Here is a 16,301-nt window from a genome sequence, read left to right as displayed (position 1 = left end):
GGCGACTGGGAGGGGCGAAGGGCCTCCTCTCTGATAGGCCCGAACGCAGCGGCGGCGGTCACGTGGGGCGCGACGTTTCGCGCCAATTTCGGTTGGTCGGCAATAGCCCGCCGCGCGGACCCTTTCTGCTGTCCGGGGAGTGAGAACCTTGAACCTGCCAACTGCTGCCACACGGGCGATGGCAGTTAAGGACTACGTGCTCGAGAAAGGTGAGGGTATGCAAACTTGGGCGGAACGTCCTGCGCGGGAAGCCTCCCAGCCAACACCTGTTGGTGTGAGCCGGCGTCCTCGGGGGCCGGACTCGGCGCGCGAGGCCAGAGGCAGGGTCGGGAGGCGGCGGGGCAGAGGCAGACGGTGCCTGGGAGGGGCGCGGGCCACCGAGGTCGGAGAAGAGCCGATGATCTTGTTTGGGGAAGGAGTGGGGGTTCGCGGGCGGGGGGGCGTGGGACACCCGGACTGGGGGCCCCAGACGGAAGGGTCTTGCCCGGGAGAGACCTAGACCTCAGGAGACCCTGTCTAAGGGCTTGCGTCCTCAGGGACGGGCACCCTGGGTCCGCGTTCCTCCGCGCCCTTAGGCATTCGGAGCGCCCGCGTCCTCCGGAGACGCGCCGGAGTCCCGGGGGCGGGCGGGCCCGGGCCGCTGCGCGCCGGGATTGGCCATTTTAGGCCAACCTCCAAGCGGAAGTGAAGGCGGGCGGAAGTTGCGCGACGTCGCTGGAGGGAGTGTCGTGTGTAAACAGTGTCCTTCCGCGCGGCGGCCTTGGAAAGAGCTGCTCGGGGTGGGGGCGTGCCTGGAACTGGGGGCCTTCGCGGGAGCCCGAGAGAGGAGGTGGTGGGGTTGGACGGAGTGGCCCTGAACGAGCCGGCCAATCGCCGGACGGGCTCCCGCCCTGGGCGGAGGAATCCCGGGCTGTGAGGCGGCTGCATCTGGGCCCATGTGCTTCTTTGTTTACTAAGAGCGGAAGCAGTGGCGGGAGAGGGGGTGGGGTGGTGGACGGGCCTAGTGGAGAGATTGGGGAGACCGAAAGAAAAGGGGAAATCTTACACCTGGAAGAAAAGCTGAGAACCTTGAGCTCGGAGTGTGTGGCGGGGTGTGGGAGGTCTTTAGGAAAGAGTCCTGAGATTTTTAAGACAGAGACTGGAATTCCTGGGGCGGGGGGTTTGGGTAATGGTCTTAACTGCCCGGGCCCCTTCTCCTTCCTTAGGTCAGAACAGGTTTGTTAGGAGTTCTGCCCTACTTGGGGAGAATTACGAAGGCTTACTTAGATGTTCATGTAAACTGATTCCTTCATACGTTTTGTAAGTGAAAGTGAGTTTTTTAGATTTATATCAAGGGGGTTCGCGGTAAAGTATCTGGAAGACTGATTCTCGTGATTTTACATTTTCCTTCCAGAAAAGGTTAAGAAATTCCTACAAGAGTTTTATCAGGATGATGAATTTGGCAAGAAGCAATTCAAGTATGGGAACCAGTTGGTGAGTCTAAGATAAAGTGGAGGGAAGGGGTGCTTGCTTAAGGAGCTGTAAGAGGTGGCTTGGTTTATTTCGTTAGATATATGCTCTAGGGTGACCCCTTCAGCGATGTATTTAATCCGGTAAGTGGATGTAATTGTACACGCATAAGATCAGACTGTTCTTTAGGAATTTGGAGGCTGTCTTTTGAGTGCTGAGAAGCGAGTCTCCCGCTGCTCTCTCCCTTGTGGGTGGCGGATGCTGCCCAGCAGGGTAAACGTGGCTCTGTTGCTGTCTCTTCCCTACCGCAGGTTCGACTGGCTCATCGGGAGCAAGTGGCAATGTACGTAGACCTAGACGACGTAGCTGAGGATGACCCCGAGTTGGTGGACTCGATTTGTGAGAACGCCAGGCGCTACGCGAGCCTCTTCGCCGATGCCGTACAAGAGCTGCTGCCTCAGTACAAGGAGAGGGAGGTGAGCGGTTGCAGAAAAGCGGAGGGCAGGGAACAGGTTGCTTTCAGGAAGCTTCTCAGGTACTGGTGGTTTTCTGAGCTGGCAGAAAGAGGGCAGTAATTTCTGTGTGGTGCCCTTTATCAGCTTTCCTTACTTCGTCCTGCTATTCGTTTTTCTATCTTCTTTTTTTTTTTTAAGATTTTATTTATTTATTCGACAGGATAGAGACAGCCAGCGAGAGAGGGAACACAAGCAGGGGGAGTGGGAGAGGAAGAAGCAGGCTCATAGCGGAGGAGCCTGATGTGGGGCTTGATCCCATAACGCCGGGATCACGCCCTGAGCCGAAGGCAGACAGACGCTTAACTGCTGTGCCACCCAGGCGCCCCCTCTATCTTTTTTTTAAGGTGGTAAACAAAGATGTTCTGGATGTTTACATCGAGCACCGGCTGATGATGGAGCAGCGGACCCGAGACCCTGGGGCAGCCCGAAGCCCGCAGAACCAGTACCCTCCTGAGCTCATGCGCAGATTGTGAGTGGCTTCAGGGGGAAGCGTGTGGGAATTTGTTCTCCAGGACCTTCCTCATGACCCTTTTTTACCCCTAGTGAGCTGTATTTTCAAGGCCCAAGCAGTAACAAGCCTCGCGTGATCCGGGAAGTACGGGCTGACTCTGTGGGGAAATTGGTCACTGTGCGTGGAATTGTCACTCGTGTCTCTGAAGTCAAACCCAGAATGGTGGTGGCCACTTATACGTGTGACCAGTGTGGGGCGGAGACCTACCAGCCGGTATGTATGGAGCAAGAAATAGGAATGCACTTAATTGGTAGTGGTTTCCCCCAGAATTAGTTTTCTCTGCTGATGTTTGTGTTATTTGTTGTGTTCATTGTAAAACGTGACTGTGTTCACGTCTTTTTTTTTTTTTCCGGTTTGTAGTGTTCTTTTCATCCATTTTGTGTTCTTGGTTCTTATTATCAGCTTAGGATAGGTCAAGACCTTGTTTCCAGTTCGTGGTGTGTACTGTGAGCAGGAAGTGTTGACTTGGTAACGGACTCCGTTTCCTTCCGCTTTCCTTTCTCGCTTCCCAGATCCAGTCCCCTACTTTCATGCCTCTGATCATGTGCCCGAGCCAAGAGTGCCAGACCAACCGCTCAGGAGGGCGGCTGTATCTGCAGACGCGCGGCTCCAAATTCATCAAGTTCCAGGAGATGAAGATGCAGGAACATGTGAGTTTGGGGTACGTGGCCCCAGGGAAGGTGGAGCCGGGGGTCCCCTCAGGTTCTGCACTCAGTGGAAGGAAGAAAGAACAAGAGGCTGAGGCAGGGAGGTCACCTAGAGCAGGAGGGAGGTTTAAACTGAACTTTCTATTTCTAGTTGAGTTAGGAAGGAGCAAAGAAGATCTCGGGCTCACTTCCATTGGCTCGTCTGAGGCTGAGAAGTAGGGGGTGGGATGCCTGAGCCCGGAAAATGAGGTCCTCACAGGCTTCGTGTTCCTTCCTCCTTGCCCGTGGGCCTTGTCCCCTGTAGAGCGACCAAGTGCCCGTGGGAAACCTCCCTCGTAGCATCACTGTGCTGGTAGAAGGCGAGAACACACGGATCGCCCAGCCCGGGGACCACGTCAGTGTCACTGGCATCTTCTTGCCGATCTTGCGCACTGGGTTCCGGCAGGTGGTACAGGTAAGAAAGGGGCTTGAAAGGAGGAGGAAAAGATTTCTCTTTCTCCTTGTCCACTCCCGCTGTCCCCGCAGAGAGAACCGTCAATGGTGAAGTAACACAGAGGCTTTTGTCAGGACCTGCTGAGGGAGTCGGGTGAGCGGGCGAGCGAAAGGGCCTTCATCTCTGCCCTGGTGTTTTCCTGCCCCAGGGTCTCCTCTCTGAGACCTACCTGGAAGCCCATCGGGTCGTGAAGATGAACAAGAATGAGGACGAGGAGTCTGCGGCTGGAGAGCTAAGCAGGGAAGAGCTGAGGCAGATTGCAGGTGAGTGGCCTTGGGGAGCCTGGGAGCGGGAATCTCTTCCTGGCACCCACCCCCACCCCAAATCCCACCCTCAAGTACTCTCAACTGTCCCACAGAGGAGGATTTCTATGAGAAGCTGGCGGCCTCCATTGCTCCGGAGATCTACGGGCACGAAGACGTGAAAAAGGCCCTGCTGCTGCTGCTGGTGGGAGGGGTGGACCAGTCTCCTCGGGGCATGAAGATCAGAGGTGAGGGGGGGATGAGGGGGCGGTTGGGAGGGAGCCAGGATGTCAAGGACCGGTGTTCTGTGACACTGATCAAATCTGTGACGTCTGTGTCACAGAGAAAAAGAGTCAGCATCTGGGCTTCGTGGACACGGAGGGATGAGAAGAAATAACGGGTATTGGGAAGGATCTCAAGAGTGTGTGTTGTTGGGCAACTTGCATGGGAAGGTTACCTGGGGGTTCAACCCTTCTTCCAGGCAACATCAACATCTGCCTGATGGGGGATCCCGGTGTGGCCAAGTCTCAGCTCCTGTCTTACATCGATCGCCTGGCACCCCGCAGTGAGTAACCGAACCCAGGGAGCAGTGAATGTACCAGACAGTGGGGCCCCCATGCTTCCCTGTGCCTTGGGGGGTCAGGGATGGGAGGTGGTTCTGGTGCCAACACTCAATTTTCAGCTGTCTCAGGAAGGCCTGGACCTGGTGGGTCGGTAGAGCGGTTCCAGNGCGGGCCTCACGTCTGCCCTATTCTTGCTTCTTCCCTTGTTCTTTTCCTCAGCGTGTTTGCTTTTTTCCTGATCCTGCCGTTTAGGCCAGTACACCACGGGCCGGGGCTCCTCGGGAGTGGGGCTCACGGCGGCTGTGCTGAGGGACTCTGTGAGCGGAGAGCTGACCTTGGAGGGTGGCGCCCTCGTGCTGGCCGACCAGGGCGTGTGCTGCATCGACGAGTTCGACAAGATGGCCGAGGCGGACCGTACGGCCATCCACGAGGTCATGGAGCAGCAGACCATCTCCATTGCCAAGGCCGGCATTCTCACCACGCTCAACGCCCGCTGTTCCATCCTGGCTGCCGCCAACCCTGCCTACGGGCGCTACAACCCTCGCCGCAGCCTGGAGCAGAACATACAGCTTCCTGCCGCGCTGCTCTCCCGGTTTGATCTCCTCTGGCTGATCCAGGACCGGCCTGACCGGGACAATGATCTACGGTGAGTGGAGCTCAGCCCTCCAGGGCACACACCCCGAGGGTCTGGAGGGAGGGAGGGAGGTGTGGAAACTCCTCCAGTACCCTGCTGGCGGGAACTCCAGAGCCTTCTCCTCTTAACACGGGAGCTAGTCCACGGCGCTTCAGGGGATGGGGGTCAGGACTAAAACCCTAGTGAGGATTTCCTGGGAGAGCCTCCCTGCCGCGCCGTGAAGGGATGGTGAGCTGGGGCATGGGTGGGACGGGGCACGGGGTGTGTAGCCCCCAGGAAGACGTGTCCGCTTGCCTCCTCTCTCGCTAGGTTGGCCCAGCACATCACCTACGTGCACCAGCACAGCCGCCAGCCCCCAGCGCAGTTTGAGCCTTTGGACATGAAGCTGATGAGGTAGGAGAGCTGGGGCAAGGCCAGGGTGCTCGACCTGCCCCCCCGTGTGGCAGCAGCTCGGGCTGTGTATGTGTCTCCTGGGACGGGGGTTTTTCACTACCACCCTGTGGCCTCACAAGAAGAACCTGGCATCAGCCCCTTTCTCACCAGGTGCCTGTCTTGGGGTGGAGGCAGGTTCCGACGTCAGCAGTGGCTGGGTGCTGCTCGCCGTATCTGATCTGTTGGCTCCGAGGGGCCCCAGCGAGCCCTCAGTTCTCCCCTTGGCCAAGTGTATTCCCCCCGCCCCCCGTCCTAGGTTCAGGAGAGGGGATTTGACCATCTCCTGTGACAGATGGACTTATTCTATAAAATCCTTTCTCTGAGAACTCCCTAGAAATCATTTGTAATGTGCTATTTGGAGACCACCACCAGTGATGCTCAAGTGAATTTGTTTTTCCTACTTGAAAGTGCCCCCTCCCCATCCCCCAAGTGTTTGCTTAAATGGAAAATTCCCAGCCTTGCTTTCCCACGAACCTCGTCTCCCGCAGACGGTACATCGCCATGTGCCGGGAGAAGCAGCCCGCGGTGCCCGAGTCGCTGGCCGACTACATCACGGCCGCGTACGTGGAGATGCGGCGGGAGGCCTGGGCCAGCAAGGACGCCACCTACACTTCGGCGCGGACCCTGCTGGCCATCCTGCGGCTGTCCACGGCTCTGGTGAGCGCCCGGGCCCGCTCCGCTGGCGGGGGGCCGTTCCGACGCTCCCCGGGCAGCCCGCCCCGCTGCGCCCGCGGCCGCCTCCCTCCCGCTCAGGCCCTGCCGGTGCTAAAGTGCTGACAGTGCAGATAGCGGTCCTGCGTGCTACCGCACTGTGGGTACTTGCTGCTCCGGTAGGGCACGCACGGCGTCCCCGGAGGGAGAGGCAGGCTCCCGCTTCTCCAGCCTCATGGGGGGGGCGGTGAGAGGGTCGCCTTCGCTCCCCGTGTCCTAGATCCTTGCTAGAAACCTGCAGTTCTGTCCGCACACCCTGGACCTTGGTCCCCGGGGGCTCCAAAGTGCTGTTCGTGCAGGTAGCGTGATTACCTGACCTACTGCTGAGCCAGCACTTCCCGAGCCCCGGGGACGCGACCTCTGCCAGTCACCTTCTTGGCCAAGCTCCCCCTGCTCTGTCTGTCGTGCTGGGGAGCCCAGGGGAGCTCCGAAGGGTCTGGTCTCCCTCACAGGACAGCGGAAGCCCGGGACTGGCCAGCGTTGCGAGGCGGAGACTTGGGCAATTGCTGGACGCTGCCCGCGCATTGCACTTGTCTCGGTCTGACAGTGCCGGCCCCGCACTGCGGCTGCTGGGCGGGGGGCTCTCCTTGCGTCTTCGGGGCCGCCCTCCTAAAAGCTAGAGCTGGGGGGCAGGGGGCGATGTTGTCCCATCCCCTCCTTCCGTGCCCATCTCTCCCTCCCTTCCCCGCAGGCGCGGCTGCGGCTGGTGGACACGGTGGAGAAGGAGGATGTGAACGAAGCCATAAGGCTCATGGAGATGTCCAAGGACTCCCTGCTGGGTGACAAGGGGCAGCCGGCCAGGTGAGCCGCCCGGGGCTGGGCTTTCCCGCCCCAGCTACTCAACCTCGGGGCTTCTGCGTCCACACGCGCGTGGTGTCTGCCTCGGGGGGCTGAGCGCGCACACCCCCGCTGTTCCCTTCAGGACCCAGAGGCCGGCGGATGTGATATTTGCCACCGTGCGGGAGCTGGTCTCCGAGGGCCGGAGCGTGCGGTTCGCGGAGGCGGAGCAGCGCTGCGTGTCCCGCGGCTTCACTCCTGCCCAGTTCCAGGCGGCTCTAGATGAGTACGAGGAGTTAAACGTCTGGCAGGTTAATACCGCCCGGACGCGGATCACATTTGTCTGATTCCATCCGGCTTGGGCGACGCTGGGGTCTACTCCGAGTTCCTTCCATGTGCTGACTTACCCGTTCCTTGGAAGAGCTCATGATGCCTCTGAGGAGAGAGGAGGACCCCCCCTCCTTTTCTCCTGAGCTGCACTTGTTTTATTCTTTTTGCCAATAAAGTGTTTGCAGATTGCTTTGATCTCTTCAAACAGGGTGTTAGGAGTTTTCTAGATTCTTACCTTGTTCCTTCATGCATGTCTTATCTTATCCCGTCCACCCCATGAATTCAGCAAGTAAGGCGCCCACTCTACCTGCCAGGTACTGTTACTCCTTGCATCCCCAGCCTAAAAGTCCCGCTGTGCCGAGATGACGTGGAAGCTGGATCTTCGCTCCAGTCCCCTTTTCGGTCCTACTGTGCCCCCCGGCTCTGGAGAGAGCGCGCCAGTACGAACTGCAGAAACTCCAAGCCAACAGCTCTCCTTTTCTACTTCCTAAAATGCCTCAAAGCTCAGACCTTCCCTCGTCCCCAACTCCTACTCTAAAGCTCTGTAAAGCTCTGTTCGGGGGTGAGGGACAGCGAGCTAGAGGCTGGCACAGGGAGATAGGACACCTCACACAGATGGCCACAAGTACCAGTCCCCACGTTCGCGCTTGGCCTCTAGTATGGCCACCAGAGCCTCTGCCTGCGAGGGGTGAGGCGCCCCCCGGGTCAGGTGTAGGTCTCCCTGTCGTAAGCACTCAGTGAGCATTAGCAACGAGAGAAACCTCTTCCTTGGCAATGAACAGTGCCCGTACGGTCAGAACTTCGGGGCTATCCAGAAAAGACAAACTCGCTTAGCGTGGACAAACGGTCATCGGTCAAGTGTGTAGGGCTGGTCTCTGCACTGCTGTCCCAGGGAGACCTCAGAGAACAGAGCTTGCTGCGGTGGAAGCCAGCAGCCTTTGGCTCCGTGTAGACGCATCCACCGGACCGGACATGGGGTCACCCCAAGTGGCAGTGAGCGCCCCATCACTGCAGGCTGTCGTGCCTGAGCGAGGCTGGAACCGAGGGCCTCTTTTTAAGATCCAAGTTGAGAAAGCTGTGTGGTGCCCAACAGAGAGGACAGAGCCACTGGAAGGGGTGCTGAGGGGCTGCTCCCCTTTTATTATCGACAGGTTTCTCTAACGGGACTGAGACACCCCTCCCCTGTGGGACCATTGTCCGACCTGTGCATCGTCCCTTCAAGTACCCTCTCAGAAGAAGAGCCCCCGCATCCGCCTGCCGATGCCTTGTCGGTCATAGAGGACGTTGAACTTGTTCACAAACTGGTTCATGGTGTTGCAGGTCTTGGTGATCGTGCCAAGGTAGGCCATGAGCCCCACGTCATTGCATTGCTGGAAGAAACGGACCAGTTGCCCCGGGAACAGCAGACCGTCCCAGGTCCTGCATACGGAGATGCCCGTAAGCCCCACCTCCCCAGCCTGGGTTTCACACTCACATCGTAGAAGTCTGTCTTGAACTTGTCCGTGCTGAGCACTGGGAGGCAGTGACACAGGGCGTAGGCCTCCCGCAGGATCTCATGGTTGAAGGGGACCTCCCCTAAAGGCACAAAAGGACTGCGTTAGTGTGGAAGCTGTCTCCTCCCCAGGAGGGAGAAGAAAAGTGGTATGAATGCCAGGGAGACCCTGTCCCACCTGCTTCAGAGGCTTTGACATACTCCAAGATGAGCTTGACCCGGCTGTGCAGCATCTTGATGGCGCTGTGCTGCGCAATCAGGTGTTCGGCCACTGCAGGGGGACGGGAACAAGCCAGGTGGAAAAGGCACATGGCGGGACTTCCCAGCGCCACAGCCAAGGAAGCCCCTCCAGCCTTCCTTACCAGTGGAGTTCTCGCCGCTGCCTGTGGCTGTCATTCGGGCCACGTGGTCGACGCCAATGCGTTCAGCTTCCTCCGTGGCCAGAGTGTAGGTCAATTCGGCAAACAGCATGGTGGCCTACAGGGCACCAAGGCAGAGTCAGAAGCAGGAAAGGCCAGGAGCAGAATCAGAGGGTGGAAGGGTAGGGCATTACCTCTCCATTGATTATATCGATGACAGACTCAAAAACACTGACGGGAAGCTGGAAAGAAGCAAAGGAGACAGCTCTCACTGACAGCGAGCGCACCTGACTACCACCGGCCAGCAGTTGGGCTTGGCTCTTCCACAATAGATTTTTCCCAACTAATCTCCCCAAGGACCCACTGAAGTAAGGATAATCCCCATCTCACATGGGAGACAAAAAGCAGTTCAGGGGTTCAATGACTAATGCAAAGGCACACAGCTACTGTTGGGAGAATTCACTTCAGGTGGAAGATTCGACCCAACAGAGATGTCATAAAGGACCAGGGGAGGAGGATGAAAGAGGCACGGGGTATTACTCACATCTGTGTGCTTGGTCATAGGGTTCAGCTTAAGAAACAGAGGGCTCTCGATGATCTCGCACACCTGGAAGAGGGGATAGTGGACGTGTCAAAGCTCATCTCTCCCCCTTCCCTCACCCTCGTGCTCTGCTCCGGCACGTAATTGTGAGCACATGTACCTGCTTGTGGACGTGGATGTCGGAGGGGTCAGGCGGCCCCCCAGTGGTATACCAACCCAGAAACTCCAGCTCCTTGAACACCTGTTTGACTGCAGAGAAAGAGCCAGAGCACAGAGAATTTCTTTAAATCACCCTCCCTTAATTGGAAGCTCCTGGTATATTTTTCATCAGCTTCTCCCCTCCCCACTCAACTCCTGGCTCAATTCACAATAATTAATCCCTTCTACTCTCATCCTTTACTGTCTTTGCAGGGAATATCTAAATGTGTTTTTTTTCTGAGATCCTTTCCGCTACTCTCCTCATTCTCCCCTTCTTGTCCCATTCTCCTATTTCTTCCCAACCCTCTCCATCTTCCCCACTCTGCCTTTTTTCTTACTCCCACTCCTCCTCCCCAGGTCTATTCCCCTCTCACACTGCTCCTCCTTGGTGTAGTAATATTCCTTGTCAATGATAATCTTCTCCTCCACCGTGTGGGACAGCAGCTCAAAGGAGTTCATCACCTCGATATTTCGGCCCTCCTGCTTCCCAATCAGAGCCCCAATCACTGGGGGGAGAGAACGACACATAAAACACGAGATTAGGAATCTTGTCCCTCATCATTACGGCCCAAGGGTCGAGGTCAGTGTGAACCGAATGCTGGAGACACGGTGACCTGGGGGAGGGGGAACCGGACTCCGGAACGGAAAGGCCAAAGACCCCTATTTGGGGGAGGTGATCAAGGAGAGGAGGTGGGAGAATTACGCCGAACACGCACCCTGCATAGGCCGCCCCTCCTGGGAGCGCATGCGAATCCAATGGTCTGAAATGTTGAGAATGACGAGGGGATGAAGAGCAACGGAGACGCTCCCCGTCACGCCGGAGGCCATCACGCTGGGGACTACTGAGGGTGGAGGAAAAGGAGGGCGAGTGAGAGTCGGGGCCGCACGTTCTGCCCCGGAGCTGCGAGCGGGAGACGGCAGAGCCGGAGCCATACATCCCTCCCGCAAGTTAGTCCAGGGGGCGGTATTGCCGTCCCGCCTGCTGACTCCTCCCGGGAGTCCAGGGGGGCCTCGTCCCTCCCCGAGGGGCGTCACCAGAGGCCGCCCCCGCGAGGCCCGTTACCTGCTGCATCCACCTCCATCCCGCTGCTCCCTCCAGTCCCGTTCGCCGCCGCCGCCATTTTCCCCGCGCCCGCCAGCCTCGGCCCCGCCCCCTCCCTGCCGGCTTCCGTAGGCCGGCGGCGCATGCTCAGTGGGCGCAGGGCCTCGGCGGGCCGGCGGGGTGGGCGGCCACCGAAACGGCGGACTTTGGAAGACCTGGTCCCGCCCCTCGCCGGCAGCTGAGGGTGAACTGGAACAAGTTATTTAACCCTGTCCCCTCCCAACCCTATCGCCCTCGTCAGTAAAATTGGGATAAAACGGCCTAGTTCCTAAGGCTGTTGCAGAAGGAAAGAAAAATCCTCAGAATAAAATCCAAGCCCCCAGCCACGGCGTGCAAGGCCCTGAAGGATCCGGCCCCTGCTTGCCAGCCGGCTTGTCCAATCCTTTGCCCCTTGGTCCTCGTGCTTCGGGCACAGCGGCTCTCACGGCAGTTCCCTTCGCACGCCCCACTCCCACATGTGGGACCATCTGTGACCAACACGATACCGGACACACGGGCACCCAAATAGTTTTTCAGTGAGTGGATAATTTGAAGTGGTTCACCTGGTGTCTCCTTCCAAATACCCTATTACCTACAGTACTAGGAACATTCCCAGCACTCTCTAACCCTTCCCTCTAACCTGCCTCTGTCCTCCATCTCCAGCAGCCTTTCAAAACTCGCTTCTGGCAAACCTAGCCCTCTGCAGACCTCTCTCCACCCCTACACTCAAGCAAGTTGTACCCTGCATTTACCCCCTCTTGCTGCCCCTACAGTTTGGCTGGCTGGCTTTTTCAGTATGTGTCTATACCACACCCAATGTGTAAACTATCAGAAAGCAGGTGGAACCTGGGTCTTGACCTTGCAGAACCCACTCCAGTACCCACAACCAGCAGGAACCAGGAAATGTGTCTGGTTTATCACCTTCCTCATCTCAAGTCCAGTCTTGTAGTGGCATCTTCAAACCTCTTTGTCCCTGTTCCCTTTGTCACATTGCTTTCTCTAATAAAACCCCCTCCCTGCTTCCTCCTTATAAAGACACCTGGCATCCCATGCAGTGCCCACTGGGATAACCCAGGATAATCTCCCCATCTGAAGATCTGTAACTTAATCAGATCTGCAAAATCTCTTTTTCCCTATAAAGTAACATTCACAGGTTCCAAGGATTGGGACCTGGCTGTCTTTGGGGACCATTGTTCAACCCGCCACAGCACACGAGCCACTGTGAGGGAGCCGGAGAGCAGTGCCCTCAGTCGAATGGTCGTTGTCTTCATGATCTAGAATTATGTCAGTCCATGAAGAGAATCCTGGTGACTGAACCAGAATTAAGTTGGAATTCCCTAGGCTCCCTTTTGGCTGCAACCAGGATGGCCTGGGGTAGCCACGGGATGGGGGGAGGGAGAGAAGTGTCATAGCAAGGAATGGTTAGGGCAGAATCTTGAATTTTCAAAACAAGTCTAGAAAGCCCTCCTTTCATCCTGATCATTACTCAAGAGATGGCTGACCAGGAGGAGATGAACACCTTCAGGGGACAGCCACATTTAGTGACCAGGATGCCTGGTCTGTGGACCAGGAGGAGGTACGGAGGTTGGGATGATTTGGAGGAGGCCATTCCGGCCCTTGGCACTCAGATGCTGCGGATGGTAGGGAGTGTAGAACGTCCACCCACACCTTGACTACTGACCCATTGTTGGGTAGCTTTTGTAAGAAAAAGCTTTGTGCACCCCAATGTCAGACTCCAGATGGTCTGCAAAACCTAAAACGTGACACAGCTTAGTTTCAAGGGCATAATGATGTGGCCTAAGTCAGGGGATCAGACTGGAACAGGGACATCGGCACCAAGAGAGCCCCTAGAAGGTGTCGAAGGTTCAATGGAGTCGATTTAGGTGTGGGAGGGAGCTTCTGGGCAGTGCAGGTTGATCAGCATCTTAAAAGTGCCAGCCTCATCAGAGACCAGGTCCCCACCACGGGCGTGCACAGGAGTGACTCGACTGTCAGAGCCAAGGTCTGTTCGCTGCCGCCAGAGCGTGTGCCTTTCATCTCTGTCATCCTCAAGTGGCAAACCAAGCAGCCAGGCCATTGGCTGACAGCCCAAGTCAATGAAATGCAACCAGGCTCCTGGGGGGAGCGCTGGCCAGATTTGTGAGAACAGCTTTGAGTTCTGCCCACTGAACAGAGCCCTGACATTAGGTTTTGGTTTTGGGTAGCCGGCCCTAAAGTTGGGCAGCAGCAGCATGCAGCGGACCCCACCAGGGTTCACCTTAGCTGAGCCATCAGGGGCCCTAGCCCAAGCATTCAGGGGAAACTCTGAGACTTCCGGTCCCTACTGATCCACGTCTTGGTGTCAGGTTTCTTCCCAAGCAGTAGTGCGCTTCCTGTAAAACCCCTCTGGGGCCAGACTCACTGTGCTCTTAACTATGCCATTCCTGTCTTACTAGTGAGGGCTGGTAGGCTCTTCCCATCTTGTTATTCATCAGCTCTGACTTGATTCACCCCAAAATGAGGCTATCAGGCTGGAGAGTTACCAAGTCCCCCAGGTCTGGAGTTCTTCGGGAGCAGGTGTGCCCGCTGACTGTGTCCCGCAGGTGGCGCTGTTGCACCGCCCCTGGCGGCGCCTCTGCGTTAAGCTGTGATTTCCCTTCCTCCTCCTATGCTTCCCACCTGTGTGTCCCACTGTCACCCGCTACATACAGCAGACCCCGAATGGGAAAATCCCCTCTAACACTTACGGGACTGGAAAATCGCGAGCGTATACCCACCGGTTCCTACTTACATTTTTAGCTGTAGAAGCAGCCAAGACATCGGGCTGGGGCGGGGCAGGGCGCGAGATCGCTTGAGCTTCTCTTCTCCACTGCAAACCTTGTCAGGCCCCGGCAGCTGAATTCAGCCACATCTTCCCCTACAGGAACAAGGACCAAGGAAGCTAACCCGTTTGTCAGGGTTAGCACAACAACCCGCAGGAGACCACACTGATCCTCCAGGCCAGACCGAGAGGGCAGGGCCTGGTGGAGGCAGCACAGGGGAACTGAACCCTCAGGCTGGTTTTTTTCCCTTGGCCTCAAGCTCCGGGCTCAGCAGCCCCAGTTCCGTCCTGCCTCTGCCCTCCTGGGGGCTGCCTTCCCTCACAGGCCTGATGAGGATGGGGGGGGGCGGCTCCCAGCTGCCACAAACCACACTCCAAGCGTGGCTTTGGGAATAACACTGCTCACGCACCTGGGATTCGACCACGTTCCTCAGCTGTCTTACCTCAGGCAGCTGCCCCAACCCTACAGGATAAACGACCTGGAAGCTGCCCCATCTTTACGGCTTCCGCTCAGGCCGGCACCGTGGATGTAGAGGGGAAAAAAGAGCTCTAACCCATTTGGTTCACCGAGTGACACACGGTGGAGAGGGCCGCTGGCCTGTAGGAGCCGGGTCCTGAGGGCAAGACCCCGTGCTTGTCCCAAGGCCAGCCCAGGAGCAAGGGCCCTCCTCCACTCTGGCCTCAGGCAGGCACCCCCAGCACTAGGCCAGTTTCTTCTCCTCGCCCTGCCCCTCCTGCCCAACATCCCAGTGCAGGACCCAAGAGATGGATCTGAGCACCGGGGAGCCCCAGCCACGTGGAGACAGAGCAGGCTGAAGCTGTGGAGAGGGACAGGCAGGACGTCTGGCTGTGCTTCTGCGGCGCTATGGATGGGAGCATTGACTGGGGACCCCCCCAGAATCCGAACTGAATGAGGCCGATACTCCAGCTAGTTTTTAGTTGTTATTGGAAATGGATGCATGATTCCATAGTTCTCTTTCCCCTTTAAACCAAGAGCCGCACAAGCCATGGAGTAAGAGGGGTCTCTCAGTCCTCACCTTTTGGGGCCCCTTTACCAGGCACTTGCTCTGGGGAGTCACCGTGCTGAGGGCTTGCTGCCAGGAATTGGAGGTTCGCGGTCCAGGGGAGTGGCCGGTGCTGGGACCCAGGGCTTCATGGTGCCTACAACGGAGCCGGAGCCACTCCAGACTAACTCCGGGGAGAAGCGCCAAGTGGGGAAGGGAGGGCGGTGTAGGGCGCAGAGAGATCGCAGAATTCAAAGGCAGGATCCAAGTCAGAGCCGGGGCTCGTGGGACTGCCGTCCACAGCCGCTGTCTAAGCAAACTGGCCCAGCTTTCTCCCTTGTGGGTCCGAGCACGAGCCCCCCCTGCTCACCCATGAGCTCGCACACGGGACCGCAGGCTACCTCCGGAGGCACAGCTCGGGCTCGGCCACACCTTGTCTGTACTGAAGGTTTCTCGAAGGCTAGAGGAATGGAGGAACTACACTCACACCCACAGTGGTTCCCATTGATGGCCTCAGCTGGGCTGTGGGTGCAGCGGGTGGGCTGGCAGGCGAGCCCAACTCACTCGACAGGCAGTATTTTCAGCTGTGGCAAAAATTCACGTGGCCTTTGTGCAAATAATTTTTGTCCTTTTTCTTTTTTTTTTTTTTTAGAGCAGGGGAGAGTGAGCAGGGGTGGTGGGGGCGGGGATGGGGGGGCAGAGGGAGAGAGAGAATCTTAAGGAGGCACCATGCTGGTCTCAACCCACTACCCTGAGATCATGACCTGAGTCAATAATCAAGAGTCGGCCGCTTAACCGACGGAGCCACCCAGGCGCCCCAAATTTTTCACCTTTGGATAAACAGCCACAGCCTCCGCGCGGGCGTGCCCCGTGAGGGCTCTGCGTGCAGACCTCGCTGCGCTGGAGCCCAGAGCCTCGCTGCTTCTTTTCGGTGGAGGGAGTTGCCCTCCTTCTCCCACAGGTCGTCTCCCCGTGGCCACACCTGGCCCTGCCCCAGGCACTTGTCATCTCCCCAGGCCTGCCTGCAGCTGACTGGCCCCTGCAAGGTGTCCCCTGCAACCACGGGTAAGTTTCCTCCTCTACGACCGCAGATCAGGAGATGAGAGGGACGTGCGTCCCTTGTGGGTTAGGTCAGAGGTCAGGAAGTTGAGGTAAATCAGATCAGAGAGCTTTGATTCTCTGTGAAGCAGCAGGCCCGGCAAGGGTCAGGGTCAGGGTCAGGGTCAGGGTTGGGGAGAACGGGCTTCTGGTCTCAGCACCCAAGGGCCTAGCGGGCTCCACGGCTGCAAGGGAGAGGGGTGAGCGGTGGGAGCAGGAGGTTGGCATGGAGATCTCGCAGAGGTAGAAGCAAGAGCGCCTGTTAAGCGATGCAGTGCCCAGGACGAGGGGCACGGAGGATCCGAAGAGAGAATGATTTTTTGACTCTCAGGGCACTGGGATCGGCTCGGTCTGCTAGTTCCTGCAACGCCCGGACACTGCTCGCTCTCGTGTTCTAGACTCTAACTCCCGGGTGGAGGCTCAC

At 57.7% G+C, this 16,301-nt stretch overlaps 2 protein-coding genes across 6 annotated transcripts; one reads left to right on the top strand and one right to left on the bottom strand.

Moving 5' to 3' along the window:
* The first annotated feature begins 61 nt into the window (after nt 1-61).
* Nucleotides 62-7,509, top strand: MCM7 (minichromosome maintenance complex component 7). 5 transcript variants are annotated; one of them, XM_040634827.1, is made up of 15 exons: nt 62-209; nt 1,394-1,473; nt 1,761-1,925; nt 2,309-2,433; nt 2,508-2,688; nt 2,988-3,125; nt 3,427-3,576; nt 3,764-3,878; nt 3,974-4,105; nt 4,339-4,422; nt 4,673-5,066; nt 5,364-5,447; nt 5,975-6,143; nt 6,889-6,998; nt 7,120-7,509. In XM_040634827.1, exons 1-15 carry the CDS (start codon nt 179-181, stop codon nt 7,319-7,321), a joined length of 2,160 nt encoding a protein of 719 aa, XP_040490761.1. In that variant the 5' UTR covers nt 62-178; the 3' UTR covers nt 7,322-7,509. The 5 variants fall into 5 exon arrangements, with proteins under 5 accessions (XP_040490761.1, XP_040490765.1, XP_040490763.1 ...); XM_040634831.1 differs by lacking the exon at nt 62-209 and adding an exon at nt 761-779; XM_040634829.1 differs by lacking the exon at nt 62-209 and adding an exon at nt 786-829.
* Nucleotides 7,510-8,416: 907 nt separating this feature from the next.
* COPS6 (COP9 signalosome subunit 6) lies at nt 8,417-11,106 on the bottom strand. Its single transcript, XM_040634838.1, has 10 exons — nt 10,958-11,106; nt 10,611-10,736; nt 10,269-10,400; nt 9,857-9,945; nt 9,700-9,762; nt 9,350-9,397; nt 9,159-9,273; nt 8,975-9,067; nt 8,779-8,879; nt 8,417-8,674 (listed from the first exon to the last, which is right to left on the bottom strand). Exons 1-10 carry the CDS (start codon nt 11,079-11,081, stop codon nt 8,534-8,536), a joined length of 1,032 nt encoding a protein of 343 aa, XP_040490772.1. The 5' UTR covers nt 11,082-11,106; the 3' UTR covers nt 8,417-8,533.
* Between the last annotated feature and the right edge of the window lie 5,195 nt (nt 11,107-16,301).

Source organism: Ursus maritimus, unplaced genomic scaffold (genome assembly GCF_017311325.1).
Source record: "Ursus maritimus isolate PB19 unplaced genomic scaffold, ASM1731132v1 scaffold_2, whole genome shotgun sequence".
NCBI lineage: Eukaryota > Metazoa > Chordata > Mammalia > Carnivora > Ursidae > Ursus > Ursus maritimus.
Note: the sequence above shows the minus strand (reverse complement) of the source record. Positions and strands in the feature narration are given on the sequence as shown.